The 27,981-nt window shown below is 39.7% G+C and overlaps 1 protein-coding gene across 3 annotated transcripts in view; it reads right to left on the bottom strand.

Annotated features, from left to right (window-relative positions):
- AEBP2 (AE binding protein 2) overlaps positions 1–27,981 on the bottom strand; it is a 91,205-nt gene that overhangs the window by 48,737 nt on the left and 14,487 nt on the right. For all 3 annotated transcript variants that reach the window (XR_012646945.1, XM_075004940.1, XM_075004953.1), the window contains exons 2-3: positions 14,222–14,429; positions 8,819–8,926 (exon numbers count right to left, since the gene is read on the bottom strand). Coding sequence is in view for 2 of the 3 variants with exons in the window: in XM_075004940.1 (XP_074861041.1) it covers positions 8,819–8,926; positions 14,222–14,429 (316 nt within the window). In the remaining variant the exon portion in view is untranslated. The remainder of the gene's footprint in view (positions 1–8,818; positions 8,927–14,221; positions 14,430–27,981) is intronic.

Genomic DNA, 27,981 nt, shown 5'->3' on the forward strand with positions numbered 1-27,981 from the left:
TGAACGTTAAATTTAATTTACAGAGTAAGCAGGGAAAAGAAAGAAATAGGTATAAAGAAGTAGAACAGAAGATCTGCTATAACCCCCTTTTAAATATAAATGCTATTTTGGAATTACAGCTTGTGTCATATGAGAACAGACTTCTCTCTACAAACTCTCAGTGCCAACCTGCATTTTGAAAAGCTTTAACTAGACTCTACCTTAGATTCTTCTTAAGAAATCTATGCTCTTTCTGACCATTATTCTCATTAATATATTAAACAATGATTTTGCCCAAAGGTGACACTTGTAAATATTCCAGCACCTGATCCACTAAAAATATAAGCCTCAAAAGGTTCTACTATGCAATTCATTTCAGTTACTTATTCACTTTTCATCCTTTATAATATTGCCAATTTAACTGATGTCAACTTCACAAGTTCAATCTTACCTAAACATTCGTTTTCATCACTTCTTTCAGAACTGCCCAACTTATGTGGACTAATAAGATGTGTTGCCCTCTCCTATCTAGCTGCACATGGGAGTATAAAAGTTAGTTAACCATTCCAATTATACTGAAATTCCCCTATTTACAGAATACTCAGTGTCAAGAATAAAAGGTTCCCTCTTCGCACAGCAGAACTTTTATTTCACTAGACCTTACTTTTTATGTTCAATTGTTAAAGACGAATTGTTTTCCCCACTTCAAATTAAGCTCACGAACAATATTTATTCTGAACGGGCATTATTAAATCCTAAAAAAGAAATTAAGTTATCACAATGCCTATGCACCTTTAGGTGGGCTTCTTAGAAGCATTCAAGCACTGGGCTAAATTCTGATTTCAAAAGGTGCTGAGTTAGGCCAAAGCTGAGCATTTCTGAAAATCCAATCCTTAGGTAGTGATATGCTGAATTCTGGAAGGCAAAACCACAGAACACTACTCACAGGTTTTAGCAAGTAAAACGCTGACATGTTGGTTTAACATTCAAATTTGATGAGACTAACAAATAAAGAAACAGATCCTAAGCAGTGCGACATGATCTGAAAAGTTATGTTGCCTTTTTATTTCTATTAGATACAAAAAAATGTGTGTCTCAGACAGCAATCAATGTGAAATTTTCAAATAAATCTAATCTTAGTGTTTCAAACATCTGTCACCTGCATAAGCCCTGCAAATTTGCAGACAGTTATTGCTCAGGTGATGAATGTCCCTAGGTAATCTGCCTTAACATTTTATACATCTTGGCTACGTCTACACTACAGTGATTTGTTGACAGAAGTTGCTATTGAAAGACATCTTCCAGCAAAATTTCTGTTGACAGATCACGTCCACACACAAAAGCAGATCGAAAGAGCAATCCGCTCTGTCAACAGAGACTGGTCAGACTGCTGGCCCTCTCTAGACAGAATGGCCAATTGGAAACTCAGCAAACAGGGCTGCCTGGCGAACCGGAAGCCTTGTCTGTTGACAGATGCACTCCGGAGCGTCTACGCAGTTTTTTTGTTGACAAAAGGCATTATACCTGAACGAGCAGAGGCACAACATTGCCAGCAGATGTGCCAGGTTTTGTCGACAGTCTGTTTGTCGACAAAGTACCTTTTGCGTGTAGGTACTGCATGGGTTCTTCCCGACAAAAGTTTGGCTTTGCCAGAAAATCCCTCTCATGTAGATGCAGCTGTTTTGTGTGCAGTGTCTTAAACCTAGCACCTCCCCCCAGCATGAGTCCTTTCAGCAAGTATTAAATTCCTGTTGACTTTTTTAAGCCAACAGTTTTTGATGAGTTTCTTTAGTACATCTAACAGCTTCATCAAGTAACTTCGTTTTCCTGCTTGATTTACCAACATATGGCATAATAGGGAACACTGCAAGCCAGTCTCACGTACTGCAGTCTGCTTTGGACAATGATTTGGCTTGCTGAGATCATTAGAAGTCCAATATTTATTACGCTTGTGGTAAGCAGAGAACAGGACAATCTAAGGAGGTAAAAGGGAGACATTTTCTCTTCTGGAAGAGGTAATAAGTTATTTGCAATTATAGCTCTGTGAAGAGCAAAAATGCAACAACTTGCCACCCTTGGGTCCTCATGTATGTGGACTACCACAGGCCCAAAAGATCTACACTTGACTGCTACTCATGATGTAGCTAGGCTGGCCATAGTCTTCCACCAGTTGCTTCCTGAGAGGGACAAAAACACTTTCATAACCACCATCAATTAAATGGCAAATACTTGTAAGTTACATAACCCTCAACTCTGTGGGAAAGTGGCATACCAATAAGAATTCAGTCTCATCTTTGCAGAACAGCAATTACATGTAAGCTAGACACCCAACTACTTACTCCCTGTCCTGATCAGGGCTGTAGTCAGGTATCTAGCCCATTCCATCATGTCTACACTGCTGTTTTAATAACTAGCTCCATCAAAAGCAGGCTTGAGTATGTCTACAGGCACCGCAGTCAAGCCTCCCTAGTGCAGTGCAAACATACTTTCTGTGGTTGGTGTGAGATTTACCTACTTTCTAAGAATAACTATTTTACCCCTATTTAATATAATGGTGCATGCTCTTCTGAATGCAGAAACCTTTTCTAATCCAAAATCTTTCCTAATAAAAAACATCTGAATGCCTCATTTTTCTCTACTGCAATAAATTAAAGACTTGTTTAAGAGTTTGATATACACATGCAAAGCCATTTTACGCTTATCTTTCAATTTAATGAACACAACTTTCACTTGTGCTATGAGAAAAGGTATATAAAAGAGTACTCAATTTGCCTTCTTTACACTTTAATAGTTTCCCTTCTAAGCAAGCAGTCGTCATTTCACCTTCTCCATATAAGAAATCTTTTCAATCAATAGCAGCTCTTCTCCCATCTTACTCTACGCTTTTTGAAAGACTGGCCAGAACTGAATAGTTTCCCAGGGGGATCTCTATCATTGATTCATATACTCCTATGGGTTTAGGTTTTTTTCCTACCTTGTTCTTCATTTATTTTCTTTAAAGAAAAATTTATAAACAAATAAATAAAAGCATTGTTTCACAGTCAGTATAGATTTTCACTGAGCTATCCACAATGCATTGTAAACACAAGTTGATGGGACCTAGAATGGTGGACTCTGTTTCTAAGTCCACGTGATTGAATGTGCACATTGTAGCGTAAACCTGGGTTTACAACTGCTGGACCCAGATATTTGTTGTGCTAACACAGCCATACTGTTGTAAACAAACCTTCTGACTTGGATATGCAGCTTCAAATGAATCCACGCTGCAAAATGACATGGGACATGAACCCAAGATACACCGAAACTTGGGGGACTCTGATCCATCAGAAGCACTAAAAGGATCCCAAGTGCTTGCTTACTCTGAAGCAGATTACGTACGGACACGGACTAGGGTTTCTATATTTGAGCATTCAAAAAAAAAAAGGACACCCTTGAGAGGAGGTGTATCTGTATCAGCATCTACCAACTCATATTGCATTAATGTACTATATATGTACATGAGTTAGTAGATACTGATAGACACTCCCTCTCAGTGGTGTCGTCTTTTTTGAAAGTTGAAATATGGTAACCCTAATGTATTTGTGTGGGGGGAAGGAGGGGGCTGGATTCAAGGCTGAGTCAGAACCCAAGCTTAGCATGCCATATATATATATACACCAAAGGACATCCAGGTCTTTTTCCTGACAAGTGCCTAGAGATTCCATAACCCAATAAGGTGCATGATCAGTTCAAACTATTCCTTCCAGTAGGCATTCTTACATTTGTCAATAAGACATACTGCTTAAATCTGATCTGCTCCCCTGAGGTTCCTCAATCTTCCATTTACTTTTGCCTAGTGAGAACTGACCATTATTTCAGTTCCTTGTTTTTTCCTAGCCAATTTCTAATACAAGATAAAACTTGGACTCTTACATCATATTAGTCTCCAAAGCAATTAAGTTTAATTTTTAAATATCCAAACTTATATGTACCAGTTCTATTTTAATCACCACTTTATAGACATATTCAATTATTTTTAGGCATCATTTTCTTTTATTAAAGCCACAGTAATTTGTTCCTTTCACACATTCAGCTAGATCTCTTATAATTTTCTCCTTTTCCGGGACCTCAAGAAAGTCTGCAATGATTAATTCCTATGATCAATCCTCATACCTTTTATAAAGGCAGGCACAACACTGATTAGCCTCCCAGTCCTTCTATAGGAGCCCATCTGATTTTAATTAGACTACTCTTGTGTTTGCTACTCAGCCACTACATTCTTGGATGTACACCCTTCGGTCTCATTAAACTGTGATATTTTCTTTATTCCAGGAAGAAGACTTGTTATCTCAGGCTAACAGTGCCTCACCTTTGTTAACTACAAATGTAAAGGTCCTACTATCCCATAATTGTCTTCTGCAGTAAAAGGCATAAAAAGTCACTTAGCATCTCCATAATACCCTGAGCCTTCATCCTTATAAGAAATGCCTTCAGAAAACTAAAAGAATTTGAAGCTGGATTCTTGTGGACATGACTGTCTTACTTTCTACCACAACAGTACTTAGCTCTTGTACTGTGAAGACCCATGCCAACAATTAGAGAAAATCTGAATGGGAAGTACAGTGGTCACCAAGTTCTGTGATAAAATATAGCCAAATTACTATGCTAATGGGATTAGCCATGCCATTACTAACAGGACTGAAACCTACATGAAACCAAGCCATGAAGATGGTAGTGGAATCACTCAAATCTCTTGAGTTTGATCAGAGCATCTGCTGTGACAAGACTCTGCGGAAATGCATTTCTTCCCAGTACCTTCTAGCAAAACTGATAGCTCATTCTTCGGGGGCGGGGGGGGTTCCAAATAGATCACTCTGGTGTTCCCCCTCTAAAAAAAGATCTCATCCACTATCCCTCTTTCGATTTTAGTAGCTCTACTACCCATTTACTAAGCATGTCTGCAATCTTGTTTTCATAGCTGCTAGTTGTGTAAGAAATAATGTCCTAGGGAGCACATTCAATCTCACATGGGCAGGCCTCCAAATAAAGTCAGATTAATTTTTCTGTTTTAGCAGTTATATGGAAAGAGTGGCTCATATGTCTTTTCTCAGAAAGTTCACTGTGCTTTTAAGCAACCCTTTTCTCCATAATATTAATATGAACCTTCGGCAATACCTGGAGAGACCAAATCCTTGAACGAGTTCACACTGCCTTCGGGGTAATTGGAGATTAGGGGAATATGAAACCCATTCCTAACGGCAGTCTGATCCTTAAACGGACATCAAGACAATGAGGCTATGAAACTGTCTATTTCCTGAATGTCATACAAGGCTCTGTGGTCACATAAATGGTCTTGCAGTACACAAATGTGTGTTGTGGCTAACCTATACGTTGTTTTGGCCTTCACAATGATTTAGTAGCACAATTTCGGCAAATCCTGCCTGCCAATTGCACAATGTTCTGCATCCTATCACAGGGCAAGAAAACTTTGAGATGACTCGTGTCTACTAGGATCTGTATGTACTTCAGTAACGTTCATAGGAACAAGGCAGAACGTTGAATAATCAAACATGAATTCTAGAGAGTAGCACGCTGAGACATTATGAAATTTTCTTTAGCTGGTAAAGTTTAGTCCCTCAGGAATTCATGTTAGGATTGAGCACTTCTGGCTTTCTGAGTATCAGGAAGCCCTCCTTAAAATTAAAAACTTCACAGCTTTGCCAGGTATCTCAGGTTTGATGGGATCAGATTTCCACAATATCTTGATGGTATGAATGAGCTCAAATGCATTCTCAAAAAGGATAACTTGGAGGGATTCTTCTGAAGTAGATTTTGTACCTGGATATTGCTAGAGATACTAGTGTTTGAGTTGACTGGTGTCACAGGAACAAAAGGTCAGTCTACCTGACAAGAAGGTTCTAAGAAGCATATACTGGGCCAGGTTAGCTATGTGCTAACTTATAGCAAACAGGACTCTGAGAGTGGGAGTTGCTGAGTGTTTAAATAGGATTCAGAATATTTTGGCTTCTACTACGAGGAAGAGCAATCTGACTTTGGAAACTCCTGAATTCAGACTTAGAAGTATGACTCGTGAAAAAACTCTTTTGCTGTAGATGAAGAATGATTAATGAATAATATACTTGAAATTGGGAGAAATTCCGGAAGGGAAGGGTATACATTCTCTTTGGCCTAAGAAAAAACTAGGTGCCACATTTTAATTAAAAAAAGTCTTGTGATATGGTAGATCTTTGGGCTTTTAATGATTATTATATGAAGACAAAATAATCACAGCCATATGTGTCTGTATCCATCAATTCTACCCATCCTTTCTACCATACAAGCAGCAAGATGATAGCAGCAGGCAGCTGAATGCACTACCTCACTGAACATGTTCTTAGAAGAGCATTTCCACCTTCTGTCCTTCACTGCTCAAAATGGCATTTCCCAAACAAAAGACTGGTGTTGACTAATAAAAGCCATCACCATTGCTGTCTAGTGAACCTTAATAAAGGGCATCCAGTTCATTAGTTCAGAGATGGGTACCCATAATGTAAGTTCAACCAATTTTGGCACTGACCATAGCATACCCTCCATCCATTCAAGTATAGACTGTAAAGACTCTGCCCTCCATATTTACCAATACCTTGAAATCATAGCACACAGGTACTTTGATTACTTCAGTCTGATTTCTGATGCCTACAGTTGGTGCTAGTATCTCTAAAAGGAACCAAAAAGAGAGGAGTGAGCTCCACTGAAGATACAAAACTTCCCCCAGAGTCAAAGCCAACACAGGAAGCATTTTGAAAAAAAAAAAAAAAGTTTAAGGAAAACATACCAGACACTCAAAAGAACGAGAGGATAATAAGTTGAAATGCTGAAATTAATCAGACAGGGCCAAAATCAGCACCACTGACCAATAGCTGACCAGTAACTACTTAGAGAGTTCTTTGATCAGTCTTAGCCAGAAAGTACTAGGAACAGATTAGCCACATCAGCACATGTAACTTGAGATGAATTAATCCATAACAAGCTCCTTGAAAGTTTAGTTGTACAAGTTTTCACCATGCCTACAAGAAGATGCACTAACCTAAAAGGAGTTCAGTGGGGCCTGGGGCTTTATAGACACTTCTGTCTTTTGCTAGGTAACGATGGCAACCGTAACCAAAGAGGAAGTAATTCATCATAGTTTGTTGAGTGTATTTTTCTTTAAAGTCTATATTATCAAAGGCAAATGTCTCTAGAATAGGATTCTATTTTACCTAATTTTTCATAAGGTAAGCTTCCTTGATTTATATTAATGTATTTGGACTTGGACTGCTTGTTCAGTACGCCATGCTCAAACTTGGGCAGAAACAATCTTATTGATCTGGGAAGATGGATGATTTAAAAAGTATATGACATCTTCTAACTGCTGCATAGGGAAAATTACAGCACGTTTATCAAGTCAGGATTAGGCTCAATACAAGTTTACACGCTATCAGAAAGCTAAAGGAAAAGATGATCTTTCAGAATAACCACCACTTGCCTCCGCTTATAGTGCACACGTCTACTTTAAATCTCAAAGTGAGGGTGGATTAAAGACTTTTCATCTGATCATTAACTTCCAAAATTCTCTCCAAGACTGTAATTTAGAACTGGATCAGTTACTGGAATAATCAAATCTGGAAGTGTTAAAAGATCTCTGACCCTCCATTGAACTTCTAAAAATAGGAGCCATCACCTTCATGCCAATTTAATTCCCCTGAACAACGCTGAAGGTGTAATTTATCCTCTAAGTCAGAAATCCTTAGATTACGTTATGCAGTTTGGGATGAAAAGTGACACTTTACTTCTCATGCAAGTTTGGAGAAACGAACTTCATTTTTTCTATCTCAGATTTTGACTATAGCTTCTCTTTTGTTTCACCATGACACAAAAAATGAACTCTGCAAAGAAAAAACTTCTGGCAGAGATCATTACAAAAATGATATCTGAGAAATATAAATGCCTTAAAAAAAGAAAATGGAAAAAAGTAGCATATTTTCACTCTAAAAGGTAGTATCTAAGTAAGTTATCAAAGAGGAAGAAAAGCCCAAAATGATGTTTCATCAAAACGATGAACCCTGCATGGAGGGAGAACTTCAGACTAGTAATAGTGTGGGTGGGACTTACCATCAAGTGTTCCAGGATTGACAGCTATGAACTGCCCCACTGTATCCGTAAGAGGATGAAGAACCCATTAATAACGGATAGGTGGATATGGGAATGATAAACACTACTATACCTAGAATCACAGGTACAGATCAGGGGGGAGAAAGAGAGAGAGAGAGAGAGAGAAAGTTAGAAAATGCTATGCAAGAAATTTAGTCAGCTATATGGACCTCCATCCCTGACTCACATTTCCTTACTACATTAAGAAGAATTATGTTGATCATAAATATCACTCATCAGGTTCAACTAAATTTTGTTTGTAAAAATGACTTTCATCTAGATGCTGGATGCGTACGATTTTTATTCACCGAGAGTAGAAGATTAAAATAAGAGTCATGCTTCTACCTGCTTACAGCATAAACAGGTTAAACTAGAAGCTAAGCTTTAGGTAAGACAGTTAAATTTAAGACTCCCATACCATTTTAGACAAAGGCATTAGGAATAAATGTACAAACTCTGTGGGGGAGGGACTGTCTTCATCTGTGTTCATATAGTGACAGAGGCTTCATGTGCTATATAATGAATAACAAAGTGCAACTGGACAAAGTTGGTCTCTTTTGATACACTTAGAAAATCCTCCTGCAATTAAAATGTATTAATAACATAGTCCAGACAAAAAATAGTTTACAATGTTCAATATACAAAACACTATTTCTTATAAATTGCTTACCTTGAAAGGTTTGTCCCCACTGTGTGTCAACATATGCCTCTGTAACCAACTTGGACTTGTTGAAGGTGTATTATATACTTTGCAACCTTTCCATAAGCAAACAAATACCTAATAAAGGAAAGAATGTCATTAATTCTTATAGAAGTCTAAACGCATTACTTATGTTAAGAATACAATATGCGGTGATAAATACAAAACATGCTGGTTCAAAGGATACACAAAAACCGTTCAGACCCTGAATAAATAATATTTGTGCTCTCATAACAGTTTGCCCAAAATTTTGGGCAAGAAATAAGGCCCATGGGCATTCATAATGCCAGTTCTCTTGAACAAAATTTTGGTGCATGAGTGCTTCCTCCTCTACACCTTCCAAATCTTGAAATCCTTCAATGACTAACACCTACACTAAGAAAGGAAAGAAAGATCCAAATTGATTAACCACCTTTATATTCTTCTCCTAAGAAAGAGAGAAAAATGGTTTATGCTCATATAAAAGCAAGATATTAAAAAGTATTTAAAAACTACTCAATTGAGTAAATTTTTAGACACTACAAACTAGAACACATCACATTTCCAACACTCCAAATGTCCAGACATTTTTAATGTGGAATGGAAAAGCTGTCCATGCCAAGTATGATACTTAACCTTTCCCCCCTAGGTAACTGTTTTTCATCTCCATGGCATCTACCACCATGGCATTTAACTGCTCTTAGATGATGGAAGAAAAGGAATTTATTTCTAGATACACTTCTGGATTAATATGCCTACTAAGGTGCCAGTTATTACAGTTCCACATATCCGCAGTTATCCACTTTGTATCTGCAGACAGTGGAGCACAAACCCACACAGGGCTCTCCCTGACTCCTCTGCCTGCAAGGATAGGCCCCCGCACTGCCAGCAGGGAAGGGATACAAGTTCCTAAGGCTATGTCTACGCTACAAGATAAATGTGATTTTTAATAAATTCAGCTTTTAACCTGGTTCTTATTAATTTGAATTCAAGTGTCCACAAATCTTCTTGAAATTCGCCCCATTGTTTTTCCATGTTGAGTTTCCAAGTCCCCATTGCCCTATGCAAGTTCAACAGCGTGAGCAGTGCACTGTGGGTTCCTATCCCACACTGTCTTAGCCCCAGCTGATTGAAGATGTTTCATGCTAGAATCGCAGAACAAAAAGCACTGTCCCAGAATTCAGAGCACCCAGTAACAGAATTCAGACCTCCTGCAAACCTGCCCAGTGGAGAAGGAAGCAGCCATACAAGGAGTCACCACAGAGCTTTGTGTGATACATATGGGACACTTCTGGAGGCTAATACATTCGAATTAAGGACATGGAGCTTCCACGCTAGCCTTTATTAGAAATTTTAAATTCAAAATTGACACTATACCCATCTGGTAATATCAACATTTTGTTATCAGTATCAGGGCTCAATAAATCGAGCTAATGGTATTTATAGTGAAGACAGTGATGTTTAAATAGCGAGCTAACTCCTTTAAATTCAATTTTATCTTGTAATGTAGATGCAGCCTTAATCTAAATAAAGCAGGGGCCAAGTGCTAGCCCTGTTCTCCTCCATGCCTGCCTGATGAGCACTGAGCCGTGGGAGTCCTGGCCCTGCTCAGGGACACATGCTGCTTACCCCACATGCTGTTTTGTGCTGCCAGCTAGAAACACACAACTGGGGGGAGGGCACAGCTCAGTGGGACTGGAGCTAATGTTGCCTCCTTCCTCTTGTTCCCAAGATCCTCGCACTGTCCCTGTGCTGCCCCTTATCCCTACTTTCTGCTTTCATGCTACCTGGCTTCCTCTTCCCTCCGTGATCCTGCCCCCTCCTTGCTCATCTGTGATCCCTCCCTTCTCCCCTCCAGATGGTTTGTTGTGTGGAGGAAAGTAAAATCCAAATTGATAAGTTCTGCCTGGCAGATACAGATCCACATTCTTGCATGTGTGTCTGGCACTGTCATTGATTTCTGTGTCCATTCCTTTCCTTTCTACTTTTCTGAGTTCTCTTTGCATTCTCCCACAGTTTCAAAAAGGATGACAACAAAAAATTGCCCTCCAACATAAACAACTAGGTTTTTCTTATCCATCATATTCCAAAGATTAACTGATGCTATAAGCAGCTACATCCAATAAATTTTTAAAGCATGGATTAAATATATAATCATTTTCAAAAGACAGAGCTGCTGAATTTTAGGTTTCTGTGTTTAAGCATATGTAAAGAGACCCTAACTACGGCTTTCACCAAATATCATGTATACCCTCAAACGGAAATAATTCTCTTTTTTTTTTGAATTACAAGTTATTATTTTGTTCATACTACGACCCTCATCTCCCAAGACTATTTTTGTGATTTTAAACGTTTTGTGCTTTCCTATTTTATCTAAACATATTAGGTGCAAAACAATGACACGAACTAAAAATATCTTATAAAAGTGTCTTTAAATTGATGGCATCTCTTAATTTTCTAAGATATTTTCTACCTTTATGTCCATGACCAAAAAAAGAAAAACGGTCACCTCATTGACAGCTATGATTGGCAGGGAGCAATGAGATGGCGTGCCACTGTGGCCGGCAGCTTAGAAAGTGTTTGACCAAGGTGCATACAAATTCAATGAGCTGCATAGGACTGGTCCTCAACACAGCAGCTCATGATGGGTGGGTATGACTCTGCCCCATGTACCTTGTGACTATCCTCACATTCACTCCCTATCTCAGAAAAGGGAGTTGGATGGGATTCTGGCTTCTGTCAGGCCCCTTCGACAGGTCTGAAGGTTGTAGATGGCCTTCACGCTCACCCTCAGGATTACAGTACCCACAGTCACATGAGCCATGTTGAGGCCCACATTGGAAAAGTCCTGTGAGTGGTCTGAATATTAGTTCCTTAATATTTTTATACCTATCTATAGATAAACACACATGTAGCCTCTACATTTAATCACACTATGCTAAATGTTCCCTCACTGTTCCCTTAACTATAATTCTTGTTCTCTACAAGGTACAGTTATTGTGTATAATGGAGATTGAAAACTCCAAAATAAAGCCATGATCTATTCAACCACATCACCAGCAGGTGATGCACACACACCTACTCCTGTGAAACAGACTGGCAGTCTTTCTTTCCAAATCAAAGAATTCAGTTTTTAGCAAAAATTTGTAAACTGCAGCAGGGCATAAAAATGGGCAAGTGTAGACAGATCACAATTCAGACACGTGGTGCTTCATGCAACCTTCTCTTTTCTGACACCAGAGTAAAGTTTGCAACAGAACACATTTTTGTAAACCAAAACCTCCAAGAATACCAAAATACAAAAAAAATACAAACATTAAAAAAAATGAATGCTTTCAAAAACAAATCCAACTTTCTTACAGCCTGAAAAGAGCAGTGTGTGAAAGCTAGAAGAATACTTATGTGGTCTAGCAGCTGTATTGTTTTCATTCAGATTCCATGCTTAATATTTGTCTTCATATAACAACTCTGCATATTTTGCACATCGTAAAACATCAGAGACTAGCTAACTGCACTGCAATATGTGAGACAGAGTATTATCTAACATCTAGCAGCAAGATTTAGTCCTGCTAAAGAACAACATTAAAAAGATAATCATACCATCAACTCTTCCTTAGCAACAGACTGATCTAATGAGTTACTAAATGCAAAATCTGAAAATTTCCAAGTTCCACTCTGTAGAATTTAATCATTGTAATCCCCTATTTGTAGGGAAGGTAACAACAGGCATGTGGAAACAGAAATAATGATCACAAGCTAGCAAGTAATATTACCAATGCAAGGAAATTAGGATGAGTGAGTGCATCACTCCGACACATTTTGTGTGACATAAAAGCTCGATAGGCTCTAGTATTTACATTTAATCCAAAGCCAGTTTACTCTGAAATGACATCACTGACCACACGGTTAATTCTATGGCTTTCAAATTTTTTTTTTAAACTACATCATTTTAAGAAACTCAGATTTTTACAAGACCAAGCATGGCTTCATGTGTTGATCAGGGACCATATTAATGCTCTGTAATGTAGAGGGCTTCTTAAAACTTAACTCAGAATATAGCTTAAAATTAACACTGTCATAAAGAAACCAGAAGCATTTAGATCATGTAATTTCTCTTTTATAAAACTTGCCAAATATTAACAAGAACTAAGACTATGCACAGCCTGAAAATACAGAATTACAACATACTGTGAGGGTACAGCTTGTGGAAACTTGTCACAGAAATCAGAAATACTCTTGTAACTATGAGGATCCTGCATTCTCAGGATCAAGTAGACCAGTGCCGGCCAACACCAATACATATTATGTAACAAGATAGATTATTACACTTTTAAAGTGATCAGCAGTAGCCTTTTCTCCAAACTGTATGCAGAAATGTGTACTCTAGAAAACAGAGGACAAGCTCCAATGATGGGTAATTAAAACAGATATGAAAAACTTCAGCACCCAAATAAACCAGCAGCTCTACAGACAAATTTTTGAGGTCTTTTCACGAAGAACACTATATGTAAGCTTGAAATCTTGCCCCTTTCACTAACAAAACTTGATCCAATACAAGGTATTACCATACCCACCTAGTCTCTCATATACTAGGACCAACACTGAACTATAAATCACTCGCTCACTTACAAAGGCAGCATAACAACAATGAAAAGCTTATGAAAGAGCATATGGTTCTGAAAATGAACTCTTCAGTTACAAACCACGTAACGGTCACTCAAATGATAACACTTGGAACCGGAAGCAAGGGCATAAAGAAAAAACAAAAAGACCCACACCTTAATATCAAAAGCTCTTAAAAGATTTTTTTTATAAAGGCAGTAAAGGATCAGTGTTACAATAATCACAATAACCTAATTCAAACACTACGTAATTTCTCTTCCATTATATCTGTAACAACTGCTGTTATGGCCAAAGTGCTGTGAAGGAAAAAAAACAAAAAACAAAACAGAGAAAACAAAAACAAAAAAAACCACACCAACTTTGTTCTGTGGATGTGATAAAATTTTTTCTCCCCCCCCGAATTTGATTTAAAATTTGGAGTGCCGAACTTTTGAATATCAGGTCAGATTTACAACGCAGTCTAACTTTAAGCATCCATATTTTTTTTTTTTAAAGTCCTAAGCTTAAATGACAAGTAAAAACCATCCAACACCCATGTCATGCAGATGCTGTATTTTTTAACAAGTTATTTTATCTACACAAAGAAATCTGTGATGACATACACCAGCACACTTCCAAATAAAGCTGCAATATTTGGCATCTAATTTTATCATACAAATATACAGATTAAGAGAAAGTTATCTGAAGACATAAAATAACTGACATTTTCATGAAAGAGCTATAAAATAATAACTATGCATGGAGAGGACAGCAAAGAAAATTAAAACGAACCCCTCCTCGCTGACAATCTACATGTATGGAGCGAATGTGATCGGCCAGATCCGGGCTGGAGTTGAAGCAAGCATGGCACTGGTCCCAACAACAGTTATAAGCAATATTTTTTGCTGATGAAGTAGTAACTCCTTGGCCATTCATCATAACTGGAGTTGAACGCCCGCTGGAAATTGTGCTGTCTACATCCATTATAGTGCTGCTTATGCTATAGGGGGAAAAAAAAAAAGGAAGTTATTCCTTTGGTACATGTTAACAACAGTCAATAATGAACATCTTGCTTTTGGTTTGACTTCTTAGATATCCTTAGTTTACTTGTTTTAAAGATTTTTTTTTCAACTTTTAAAAAGATCCCATGGATTTGTAATGGCTCATCAGCTGAGTGATGAATGATCTATAGACAAACATTTGCTTTGAGTCCACACTACTGTATCTATGGTAAAGCTGACTTTGGCAGCCCTTAACCCATTCATAACAAGGACAGTTTGAAAAAACTCCCCTTCCCCTACTTTCCAGGAGAGTAAGCATTGCTGAAAAACATCCACAAAGCCAAGATTCATTCATTCCCTACCTAACCATTCCTGTCCCCACATCTCAACCATTCCTCTGCAGATCAACTCTTCTCATCCTTGCTCCATATGGAGGGGGAGAGGTCTGTCACCACACTCCCTCCTGGGTGAGTGGGGGAGAGAAACACAAATGCTTTCACTCTGATATCCATCTCCTCCTGCTCATCTTGTGAGAAAGATGCAGTGGCATTTGGTCCTTATACTTCTACCTATGTTCCCCTTCTACTCAAGTCTGATTCCAGTTCTAAAGGAATCAATATATGAATTTATTCCCTTGTCCAGTTAGGTTTTTCATGCTCACAACTTGAAACCAATAACTTCTGGCTCTATTTCAACTAAAAGACTAACTAGGCCTCATTCTCTTTTTAATAGATCACTAAATATTTTCAGATCATTACATCTTTGTGCGTCCCCCTTTGGAGATGGCCATCTTTCATTCAAATTGGGCACCCTCCGCTCAACTTTTATCAAGTCTCAGTTTTTTACTTAACGTGAATTCACCTCTAAACTTACTGTATAAAGAGTAGGATACTAAATCTAACCAATACCCAGAAAAACAAATGCCAAGGAGAGTCATATCTGAACCTACTGCTATTCACATTTAAATTTTTAAAACGCTATTTTTATATAGTACCAATAGGTGGTAGGTGTTGCTCGTTTAAACTGACAAAATACAGAGTGAAAAGAAAACAAAACAATTACAATAATTACTAGTTCTGCAACTGCTGTTAAAAGACACTTGTGAATATATAAAAAGATGAAAGGTGTTAGACTGCCCTAGCACAGTGTTTCTCAACCAGTGGTATGAGACTTGTTTCTACTGCTTCATATGCCTTATGCTGGAAATAGAAGTACAATATTTCTATTCCAATTCATTGATTTGATAATAAGATGGTCGAAAGTCAGCAAGTTTTCAGTAGTGGTCTTCCGTGATACTTTTGCATGTTTTTGTTAGTAGTTTTTAAGTGAGGCGTAATTTGGTGGTATGCAAAACAAATGACTCCTGAAATGTATAGTACTCAGGAAAGGTTGAATGGCACTTGTCTCAAGACCTCAGATTACCTTAGGACTAAGTTTCTCATTCAATGGTATGCACACCATTAGGGGTACACAAGAGATGTCTGGGGGTAATTTTCTTTTTTTTTTTTTTTGGGTGGGAAAAAGGGTACTTTCTAAAAAAAACCAGGTTGAGAAACACTAGTCTACCATGAAAAGTCAAACACAGGTAGTGTACAGGAAATAAAAGCTTCCTCACACATTTTTGCCAACATTCTCTTCATATCAGGGTAGTAGCAAGACAAACATGTGACAGAAATCATCTAATCAGAAAAATGTCTATGCCCAACTGTGACTATGAATTATATTTCCAGGATGGCTTGTGTTCATGTTAAGTTTTATTGGGTAATTTTATAATTAAACTGCATCTAGCTTTTTTTTTTTTTTGTTAAGTGAAGACTTTAGGAAATAAAAGACATGTTCTACTAAATTGTCAAAAACACCTTGCATTTTCTACTGAGGCTTGCTAAATATTAACTGTGCGCCAGATTACCTCAGGTGTTGGAGAACTAAGTTAAAAGGTACCTACCCTTTACTGTCTACTAACATCCAGAATGGCTCTGTATGAAATTAAAGGGTTTTTTTTGGAAATAACTATGATATACATATAAGTCAGGTTGGGATAACACTTTGAAACAGGCACAGGAGAAATATGTAAGCCTGTGGTGTCCAATATGCTGTCCGTTTGCCACATGTGGTGAACTGGACAGCATGATGTGGCAAATACAATTTGTGAGAGCAGCACATGGGGCACACCCTCCGCTCCCCCAGGCATGTACTCCACTACTTGGTATGACAAGCATGGTAGAAGTGGCATAGGCAGCTCCTCTTGTGGGTGGCTGGGGTGGCAGGACAGCTCAGGGCTGGGCAGTTTAGGTGGCTGGCTCGGGCAGTTCAGCTCTTGGGGCTGGCACCATGCTGCTGTCGGGGATGGGTAGCTTGGGGCTGGGCAGCTCCTGCCACATGGCTCTTGAGAGTCACCAAGAGGGCAGGGGAGCTGGCTGGGTAGGGCACCTGAATGAGCACGGGCACCTGCTCTAGAAATGAAAGGTCTCATCTCTAACAGACAATAAAAATCCAGTCCCCAACATAGCCTAGTCATATCCCCTTCATCACCTTCAAGAATGCCTCTTGTGTATTTGTACTTGAGGAATAAACTTTCCCTGATGCTCAGCTGCAGAAATGCATTAAAAAATCCAGGTGTTTAGGTCACAAGAGTGATATTTTCACTCTACTTGATGTTAGGAGTGCATTCCCCTTAGAAACTGCAGGGCTGACAATGTACAGAACTGAGGCAGGGGGAAAAGGTGGGTAGGTAACATCGACAACAGTCACCTGAAAGTAACCTCTCTTCAAGAGCCTTTGTACAGTTGCTACCTGTGGGAGATTGGCAAACGACATTCCACTAAGGATGGACAAATTCTTAGCTATAGGTGGATGCCACCACTGTTCTACCAAACTGGGTATGGAAACACAAAACTGAGTCCGAAAGGCAATACACGAATGCCTGTACTGAAGTCCAAGTTGTTGTTTTGCACATTTTCATCATTGGAACATGTATAAGGCATGCCACTGAAGCTGCAGCAACTCATCTGATCTAAACCATTTAAAGAATGGCTTCCTATTAACATGTGGCAATATTCTATGCATCTACTCACCCAGACTGCAAGTCTACTTGGTAACAGGTTTTCCCACCAAGTATCAACAGGCTACAAATAACCTATTAGAGGGTCTAAATGACTTGGAATTTTCCAGGTAAAGAGCGCCATTCTTATGTTTAAGGTATACAGAGGAGGCTCCCATGAATGAAAGTGAGGATCTAGGAAAGATACAGGATGGGGGAAATGCACTCAAGTAAATGAAAACATGAAATCACCTTGGACATGAAGGCAGAATGGGCCCTCATGGTGAGTCTCTCCTTGTGGACCACACTGTAATGTGGAATGGTCATCTAAGCACTGAGCTTCCTCACCCTCTGCAGATGTGATAGCTATATCAGCAAATCAATTTTCACTGAAAAATGAAGGAGGAAGAGACTTATATGTGGAGAACCCATCAGCTTCATTAGGACAAGATTTAGATCCCAAAGGCAGGAATTCCTAATGGGAGGACCATTTATTATGCCCTTAAAAACCCAGATACTGTAGGGTCAGAAAAAGTGAATGTTGACTACCAGACTTGCACTGCTGTCCTAAAAATCATCTTCTGTTCTCCAGGAGTGTAATGAGCACATGGCATGTAGGGGCCAGCATCTTTGCCACTTCCTTTTCTTCCTCCTGAAAGGAGTCCAAACTAAGACCCATGCCATCCCAAACAGCTTACCTGCAGGGAGACACAACGGAATGACAACTGGCTGTTTGAAGGTCCAGTACACCAGATGAGTGGGTTATCCTACCAAATGCCTAAAAGTTTCAGCCCTTTTTACAGAAAGGATGAAATGAGATTTTTATTAAGAACTCCCCTTTTCTGCAGACTGGAGGCAATGGAGGCCATCTGTTATGATCAGCAAGCAAGAGTGTACATTTCTTGAAAACCTTACAACCTCATGGTCTAAAATCCGTATAACAAGATTATCACTATTTGTGTATCACTGTGAAACCCAGAATAACTGTTGACTCAGTGCAAAGTAATGGTAACAGTTACAAGCATGGCTGAGTGCACTATTTAGACTATCACTCCATGCACAAATGTTGGGGAACACACAACTAACAGTGCATTAAACCAAGCCTCCCTCCCTCTTTTTTTTTTAAAAAATCATACAGAACATGATTTTATGAATTACACCTGTGCAACAGCCTGGGCTTTCAGCCATTAGTAGTCACTATAAGAAGCCAAAGACTCCCAGAATACTACTATATAGTACTTTGAACTATTTACAACAAGGTCTTGAGTTTGGCTAAAATAAGTCTAGCCCTCAAGACCGAAAGTGAGTTCTATTTTGGTTCCTTTGCTGGCATCAAAGAGAGGAAGTGGTGACAGAGGGCACTCGCTTTGCAAGATGATATCACCCTCCAGCAAAAAATTCTCATGTCCGTCCACCCCACGGTCATGGCTTTCCAGGCATATATTCACCACATGCAAAAATGTAGACACACCTTCACATAAGGTTATATTAAGCCATCTGTACATTTTCCAAATACCTCAGGCCAGAGTTGCCTCTAGTATTTTCCATCCATGGGCAGAATAAATTTTGTTCTCCATACCAAGGTATTTGCAGCGTGCACCACCAGGGGTGCTCTGCTGTGCAGCTCCTGTATCTCTCCTTGGTGGCCACCCAAGTTCTCAGCTTACAGAGAGCACTGCTTCAGGCCCCCACAACCCTTTTCTCTGCTATATAATAGCTCTGACAGGCTACAGGTCATTCTACACAGCACAAGCCTCAGACTGGAAAGCTCACATGGCTTTGGATTACATAAGTCTTTGCAAAGACACTCAAAACTTAGTTTCAAACACCTGCAACTTCAGAATGCCTATCAGAGCCCTTCTTCCTACAATCCTAGAGATCTTCAATCTGTGCAAAAACAACAATGCCTAAACTTACATTGCACAGGGCAACCAGCAGGGAATCAGCCAAGAGCGAGAAGTCGAATTGGATGACGTCTTTTACACGAGTAGAAACTTTGCCCCTCATCAGTTTTCTATTCACTCACCTACCGTGGAACAAAGCTGTGGATTCACTTGATGGAGAAGATTTCTTACTAGGACACTTACAACTGCCTGTCTTACAGTGAGGTCTCTGGATCTTTTTAAAAATCTAACACAGGCACCTGCAAGCACTGGAAAAACAAAACAAAACAAAACCTATTTCACTGAGGAGCACAAGTGTGAAATACATCTTTTTCTACTACTAGTAAAAGTAGCCCATAAAATAAGACAATGCACCACTGACTTTAAATCACACTGAAGTAGCTCAGGGGCCACAGGCTCTCTCACCAGGAAAAAAAAGTTGTTTCAGCACTTTGGACTGCCCTAACTACAGAAAGCACTACTGCATCAGAATCTCTGGAATTATGCATGTGATCTTAGAACCTAAACCTCTAAGCTTACTGCCAAACCACTACTTGCAGCATCTAGCTGAATTCTTGATGAATTCCAAAGACACTTTTCCATCTTGAGAAAGCATCACTGGATCTCAACAACATGGTTGTCCTTGTAAGATCAGGGTTCATTAACAAGACTCAACTTAATATATGGCAATATAGATATCTCACAGAACTGGAAGAGACCTCTAGAGGTCATGAAGTCCAGTCCCTTGCCCTCTCAGCAGGACCAAGCACCATCCCTGACAGATTTTTTTTTTTAAAATCTATTTGCCCCAAACCTCTAGATGGCCTTCTCAAGGACTGAACTCACAACCCTGTGTTTACAAGGCAAATGCTCAAATCGCTGAGCTATCAGTTTGATGAAATATTAATTCAAGACTATTTCATGTCTCCTCTATACAGCACTAGATTTATCCAGACATGTTGTATGGAAACTGGACAGGCTACAGGAGTTTTAACTTGATATTTCCAGTGCTGACTAAACCACTTAGTAATTGATAAAGCATCCGTTGTCTTCCCCAAAATTAACAATCCTTCTAGCCATCACCTCAGATAATCTATTGAAGTACTCAGGTAAAGGGGGTTTCACTCCATCCCCAAGAGGTTTTTTCCTCCAATATGAACATACAAAGAATGGAATATTGGACTTTCCCTGTAAGTTGCACCGAATGTTTTCTGAAAAGATATAGCTCTTCAGTGCCAGTGAACCAGACATTATATCACAGCAGATAAACAACATTTATGGCTGGCAACTGCCACTGCGACCATGGAATTTGTGAAAAGCTGTTACCAGAAAATGAAAGATTTAGGCCAAAATGACAGAAGGCCTTATTTTCCTTACTTCACAGTCCATACAGAATAGCCTCCAGAAGCCACACAATCAGGTGTGCAAAGGAGAAGGGGAGACAGGGTTGCTACACCCAGACCACAGGGGATTACAGGTAAGCACAGGGTAGGCAAAGAACTAACACAAGTACAAAAGGTAGAGGGGGAGGGGCAGTCACGGTCACTCCATTTACAGTCCCTCATATTGTTTGTATTATCATAGTATCTAGGAACCCTAGTTATCAATCAGGACCCTACAGAACTAGGCCCTGTCAAAAAGATAATGTTAAAGGGCAACCCTATTGAACCAAAATTAAAGGACAGCAGTACCAACATGATGAACAATATGCATTGTAGAAACTGCTACTGATCTATGGTTACTGGGATTTATATGTAATGCAATCTAAGTCAACAGAAGTTGAAAAATCTCTCTAGGCAACAAGGACTAGAACAGGTATCTATATTTTATCCTTGGTGTGTGCATTTCTTTTGGATACAAAGTCACAAATTTCAGTGACTTTTTGATGCCTTGGGACCTCAAATAGTTTGAATTTTCTGTAGATGCTGGATTGCTTTCAGAAAATTATTTTCTTTTAGGGAAAATATGGGAAAGGCTAAAACCAGAAACGCAAAGACACGGAGACTTGGGGAAGATAGGGTATGCTTGTTAAAATGGAAAAACAAAAACCCTTAGAATTTGGACTGGTTATAACTGCTGGAAGAAGTGTTTGATAAGGACCCATTGTGTGTTTAAACAGAAGTTAACACTCCATAAACTGGTAACCAGGACACTTCATATTCAGATCACCTGTGCTCCACACCTGCTTTAATTTTACCATGGATAAGGACCCATCCAATTTGCAACTGATTAGGCACCGCATTCTTGAAGTTCCCATCCCACTGCTCAAGCTGTAGGACTCTCATAACTAAAACAGTAAGCCAGGGACAGTTCCCACTCTTTTTTTTTTTTTTTTTAAAAAAAAACAAACAGAATCCTGGGAACACTTAATAGACAACTTTCACATTAAATGTATTTTGGGGATTCTGGGAGCATCTATGTACCTGGATTTCTGAAATCCATTTGGTGAGTTCCCTAGAGAGATAAACAGTACATAAATTTTCACTCCCAGCACATTTTTTATATCCTTCCATTTTCCTATCTAGTACATTTTTATGCAAGACATTAAACTATGGAGAACTCTATTATGTACTTTAATATAGCACTTTTGATCAGTAGATCTCAAAATGATATACAGGAGAAAGTAAGATGAATATCTGACAAGTATTACAACTGGATCTACTCTGGAAATCACTACATCTTGCTTATTATCATGACTGATACGCCACAGAAGTTATCCTACAGGATTCCATTACTTTCAGAATAAATGGGGAAGGGTTTCTCCCTATTTTTTTTGTGTTAGTCCCCTAGAAATACAAATAGTCTGCTGCATGAGCTTTCATGAGCACAGACTCACTTCATCAGATGCATCTGATGAAGTGAGTCTGTGCTCACAAAAGCTCATGCTCAAACTTTTCTGTTAGTCTATAAGGTGCCACAGGACCCTTCATTGCTGTTACAGATCCAGACTAACACGGCTACCCCTCTGATACAAAATAGTCTGCTGTTATCTCAAGTTTTATTTCAGCATATTTGAGTTGGCAATGTGATACTGCAGAAAGAAATATGCCAATTGTTTCAGAGGCAGAGATGTGAATACAGATTTCAGGAGCTATGGGCTCTTGATGCCAGCAAAGAGACTGGACTTGCTGAATTCCCTCTCCACCACCCCAGGCCTCTTCTGGGCATCAAGGGCTTTGGTTGGAGAAAGAACTCTCCAAACACACATGGCTTTCTCCCTCCTCCTGCCTCTCCCACATACATAGTCTGCATTTTCTGTCCTTACACAGTCTGGGGCAGCTCTCTTCAACCTGTGGCTCCAGAGCCATATGAAGCTCTTTAAGGACTTCTTTGTGGCTCCTGGGCTACATCTACACTAGCCCCAAACTTCGAAATGGCCATTTTGAAGTTTACTAATGAAGCGCTGAAATGCATATTCAGCGCTTCATTAGCATGCGGGTGGCCGCGACACTTCGAAATTGACGCGCCTCGCCGCCGCGCGGCTCGTCCCAATGGGGCTCCTTTTCGAAAGTCTCTGACTTCAAAGTAGGCGGGGTCCTTTCGAAAAGGAGCCCCATCGGGACGAGCCGCGCGGCGGCAAGGCGCATCAATTTCGAAGTGCCGCAGCCGCCCACATGCTAATGAAGCGCTGAATATGCATTTCAGCGCTTCATTAGTAAACTTCAAAATGGCCATCTGAGTGGCCATTTCGAAGTTTGGGGCTAGTGTAGACACGGCCCTGATGCTATACTTGCAAAGTCATAAAAACCTTCCCTGATTATTTTCAATAGACAGTGAGTGTCCTGCAGTAAACATGTATTGCATCATAAAACATTGTGCACATGCTGTTCTCAAAACAGGGGTTATAAAAAATATGGTTGATGTTAAAGAGCATCTTGTGTTCACCTGCACTGCGGATCTTGAATTATTGAGTTTTTATTGATTTTAAAAAATGGGTCATCTTCCTATTTTGGTTGCAAACTCCTGGTCTGGGGAATAGCTGTAAGGAACGCTTGCAAAGTCTGCTACAGAGATGGCAGGAATGGGAAGGTCCTTGACCTCAAGGTGCTTTGCCCATGCTGAAGTGTTTATTAGTTTCTGTTCTGCATCTAGCACTCTCAAGTCACACCTCAATCACTGAAGCAGAGATTAAAGACAAATTTAGAGGTCTCAGAATCTTGTTTAAATGGCCTGCCCAGCAGCATAGAAGAACTGGGGGATTGTAGCATTGCCAACTTCACTTCTGTGCTGCTTTTATAGGTGAGTGGTTGGAGAACAGAGGCCATGGGGTGGTCTCTGCAAACGTCTCTCAACTGCAACACAAAAAAATGGAAAAACAATACCATGCCACATGTACTTCTGCACTGCTTCTTTCAGAGCTTTGTGACTGGAGTGTGGTGGCTGCTGACCCCGACCTCAGATCTTCAGGCAACAGCTGGCTAAAATTCCATACCATCCTCACTTTTTGAAGCAGTGCTGCCTCCCGAGTTGGGCTCCCAGCCAGCAGCTGCTACAATCCAGCTGCCCAGCTCTGAAGACAGGGCCATTATCACCAGCAGCACAAAAGGAGACCTATGAAGCATCATGTATCAGTAATTTCTAGAAACATGACGCCTGACTCATAAGACACGGGTGTGATCAAATAAAGCAGTCCAAAGTTCAAATTATCTTTGTGTTCCTTCATGTTTTTTCCCCATTAATATCAACAGAAGATTTAATGAAAGAGGAAGGTAGACAATAGCCTCTATACAGCAAACAAACTTATGGGTGGTGAGTGAAGACCCTAGCTTTAGGGAGGCTAGACCCCAGCCCTGAGCCTTTGCCTAAAGCACACCCCGGCACCTGTAGCCATAGCCCTGAGCCACAACCACCTCCCTTGCAGGAGCCCCCAAAACTCCCTTCTATCTCATCCCCCAAGAGGACCCCCAGGGCAAGCTAGAGCTCCCCTCCCCACCACCAGCTGCACTTTGCCTTCCATCCCGAGACCCCAAACCCCTCCAACAAGTAAAGCGTGTCTTAGTAAAAACTAGAGGTTTTGATAAGCACCACACAGGGTCTGGAGCAGCTGAGGCAGCACTGGGTCTTACTCAGCTTCCTGGGTTCATAGAAACCTCTTTGGTCCCCAGGGAGAGTTGCACATACCATTTCCTCAGCCACCCCCGAACCTGCATGACGCATAACAAGCAAATACTTCCCCTGCCAAACCTGCAACCAGCTGTACTCAGGGAGGCTTAGTCTTCCCTAACCTATTATGCTCACACCAACTAACTTAGTTATCTGTTCACTATCTGAAGACTTTAAAAAAAATCAATTTTTACTTGTTTCATACACGATAGAAAGTGAAGAGTTTAAGCTTTTTAATTGCTAACTTAAATTCACATTTGTGCAGAATACAGGTGGTAAGCTTTTTTTTCAATTTTTATCTATCTGAATTTTCAAAGCCACAGTAAACTACAGAGCCTTAGACAATTAATTAATTACAGTGGACACTAAGATTCAAAAAGTTAAAAACACAAGTGGTCAACACTATATATCAAAACATAATAAATCCCCTTAAACCAAGCTCTATACATTCTCAGTGTTTCTTACTTTCCTTACTATAAATTTCAGTCACAAACAGAAATATTCTCAGAGAGACAGCGCGTGTGTGTACGCACACAGAACAGTTAAGCATCTTACTGTTACTTTCACACAACAGCTGGAAACAGTTATCACTTTTAAAACCCCTGTCATCTTTGACCTTTGTTTTTCAATCTCTCTTCCTCATACTCCTGCATTTGTCTGGCTTGGGGCACCTCCTTTCATTCCTCTACTTTTCCTTCTCTGTGCTGTCGCATAAATCCTGAGTTCAGTCTTCATTCCCACCCATTTCATTCACTAAAACAAACACCAATTAAACTGTTAATGGTGACATTTGGAGAGACCTCATTACACAAAAAATTAACGTAGGTCCAGGTAGGAGGGATCACGTTTCAGAGCCACTGTTTCAGACTGACAAAGCTCAATTGGTCTACTTTTGGCTGAGATGAAAATTTATTTTCACAATCATGGGGACTAGGCAGTTAAGTTTAAAATTATAATTTACCTTCTATAGACTATGAATGTGCTATGTGGGCCATATAAATCTTATCAAGAAAGTTGAATGTGGCCTCTGGGCTGAATTTAACATTGTTTTTTCATTCACAAGACAATTTGTAATCTAATGGTTGAAAAGACTTTTCAATTTTAGACCATTAATTTTTGTTTTTATAATTCTGAAGTTTTTCTTTGGGACTGAAGTTCCCCAAGCATCATCTGATCTACAGATTCTATTCTCGCTGCACCGACCCACCCCCCACGCTTTTTTTTTTTTGAAGAATACCTAACAACATCCATTAAGCCAGTTTCAAGTAAAGTGGTTGTGAAATTGCATGCTGAATTTTTTTCCCCTAATTGGGGAATTTTAAAAACTGTAAATGCTTTCTTTTGACATTTTAAACTGATTTACTCAACACTCTAACCTAATTGCTGTGTAAGCTTGAAAAATACAATATCAAATAAATTTAAAAATGAATGAAAATATGTTGAGTATATATTTTGTTTCTTTAAAGAAAATGATGTAAGCACACACCACTCCTGACACAGTTCAGTTCTCCAAGGAGGTTGATTTCATCACTATTGCAGGTAATCCCTTCTGGCCAATTTAATGAAGGCAATATTATCTCTAAATTCATCCCTGTCAGTCTTTCATAACCGAAGGCAACATAATGGCTAGGACCAAATATTAAAAAAAAAAAAACCAAGAACCCCAAAGCTCATCATCAAATAAATCATTTTGTTAGTCTAAAGTGCTGTATTTCTATTGCTTTGTTTTGTTGGAATACCGACTAAACACAGCTACCTCTGTTACTCCCCAATTCTGTTCCACCTTTCTATAAATACAATTACTTAAAACAGTTAACTTTGAAGAAATCTTTACATGAGCCAGACTATCAACAAAAAGGTACAGGCTAAATCCAGTAAAATTTACAATAATATTTTCTAGATCTGGTAACTGTTCTTCCATGAGAAGCTTAACTGACACAATCTTCCCTCAGGTAAAATTCAAACCTAGGAACTGGGCCTTATCAGCTCTTGAAAGTCAACAAATTTTAGTTCAGTCTGATCAAAAGCTAAGCATTTCAGAGTTACCGCCCTCAACTGAGAACACTCAGCCTTCAGATACTCCAGTCTAGGGCCTGTTCTACACTACAGTTTTACTGACAAAAATTTTGCCACTTTAATTGCCTTTGCATGCCCACGATATGCTCCTTGGTTTGGCAGAGCACATCCATGCCACCAGCTCTTGCACTGACACACAGCGGTGCACTGTAGGTAGCTATCCCACCTGTCCAACTGACCATAGCATGCTTTGGGAAGTGATTGCAGTGCCTTATGTGGCAGGTGCAGCATCACAATGCAGGTTTCTCAATCCCACGGTTCCACAGGCATCCATCTAGCCAGTCACTTTTCAACTGAAGTGCAGGGAGAGGAGGGAGGGAGAGAGAGAGAGGGGGAACGTGGGGAGACACAAGACAGGGTGTGTTGGGGCAGAATGTATTGGCATGCTGCTCAGAGAGCAGCCTGAGCACACAATCTTGGGAGAGAGGAATTCCCCCTCCCAATACTCAAGCTCTGCACAGCACAACAGTTTCTTCTTTCCTATTTCTCCCCAGAGCAGCAGCCGGCTCTGACCGCCTTCTGATTCTACACTAATGGTTCTTTCATTCCCTCTGAGTTTTCCCACTACCTCCTCATCAGCTCCATGAGCTCTCCATATTGACAGTGTAAAAGCTTCCAAAGCTTCTGCAAGCTTTGAAAAGGAATGGGAATATGTTGGCAGGACAGCAGAGTTCACAACAGTGAAATGAGTGATCACAGCAGGCAATGTTGGATGCTGGGGGAGGTCAGTTATGACAACAGTACCTACACCAAAGCTTTGTTGCTGTAACTTCTCTCAAAAAACTTTCATGCCTCTCATCAAGATGGCTTTGTCAGCAAACAGCAGAATTTTGCTGCCAAAAGTAACTGTTGCATGTATGTCTCTACTGTTCTGTAGGGAAAAGCTGTCTTTTGCGAACAGAACTCTGTAGTGTAGACAAGGCCTTGGACAGTGAGCAAAAAGATTTCAATTGATTTCAACAAGCACAGGAGGAGGAAGAAGACTGGACAGATTTAAAAAAAAAATTCCCTGAGCTGAACCAATAAGTATATACGATGCCAGTACAGACTTCAGGAAACTTGACTGTTATAGTGAACACTGCTAAAAAAAGCGGGCAGCCTCATGCTATACTAGGTACAACTTCTAAGAGACCCTTCAGAATAGCTTCTGAAGGAGACAAATGTGTGTGTAACTGTGGTGAAAGCAAATAACTAACCAAAACACAGTGATCAGCGGTAGTGCTGCCTTGAGACCAAGAGCTAGACAGAAAAGAGGTGGAAGATACCCCTTCCGTCCTTTCTAGATACTTCCAAGGACATCTTGACTGTGCTTTAACCACATCACTCCCATCTAATCTGTGGGGCTGTTTCTACACGTCTAATAAATGGCCCAAAATATGCTAATGAGGCATGTATGTAAATTCCCAGTGACTCATTAGCATAAGGTCACATGATTTGCAGTCCAGAAGA

This window comes from Carettochelys insculpta, chromosome 1, assembly GCF_033958435.1.
Source record: "Carettochelys insculpta isolate YL-2023 chromosome 1, ASM3395843v1, whole genome shotgun sequence".
Taxonomy (NCBI): Eukaryota; Metazoa; Chordata; order Testudines; family Carettochelyidae; genus Carettochelys; species Carettochelys insculpta.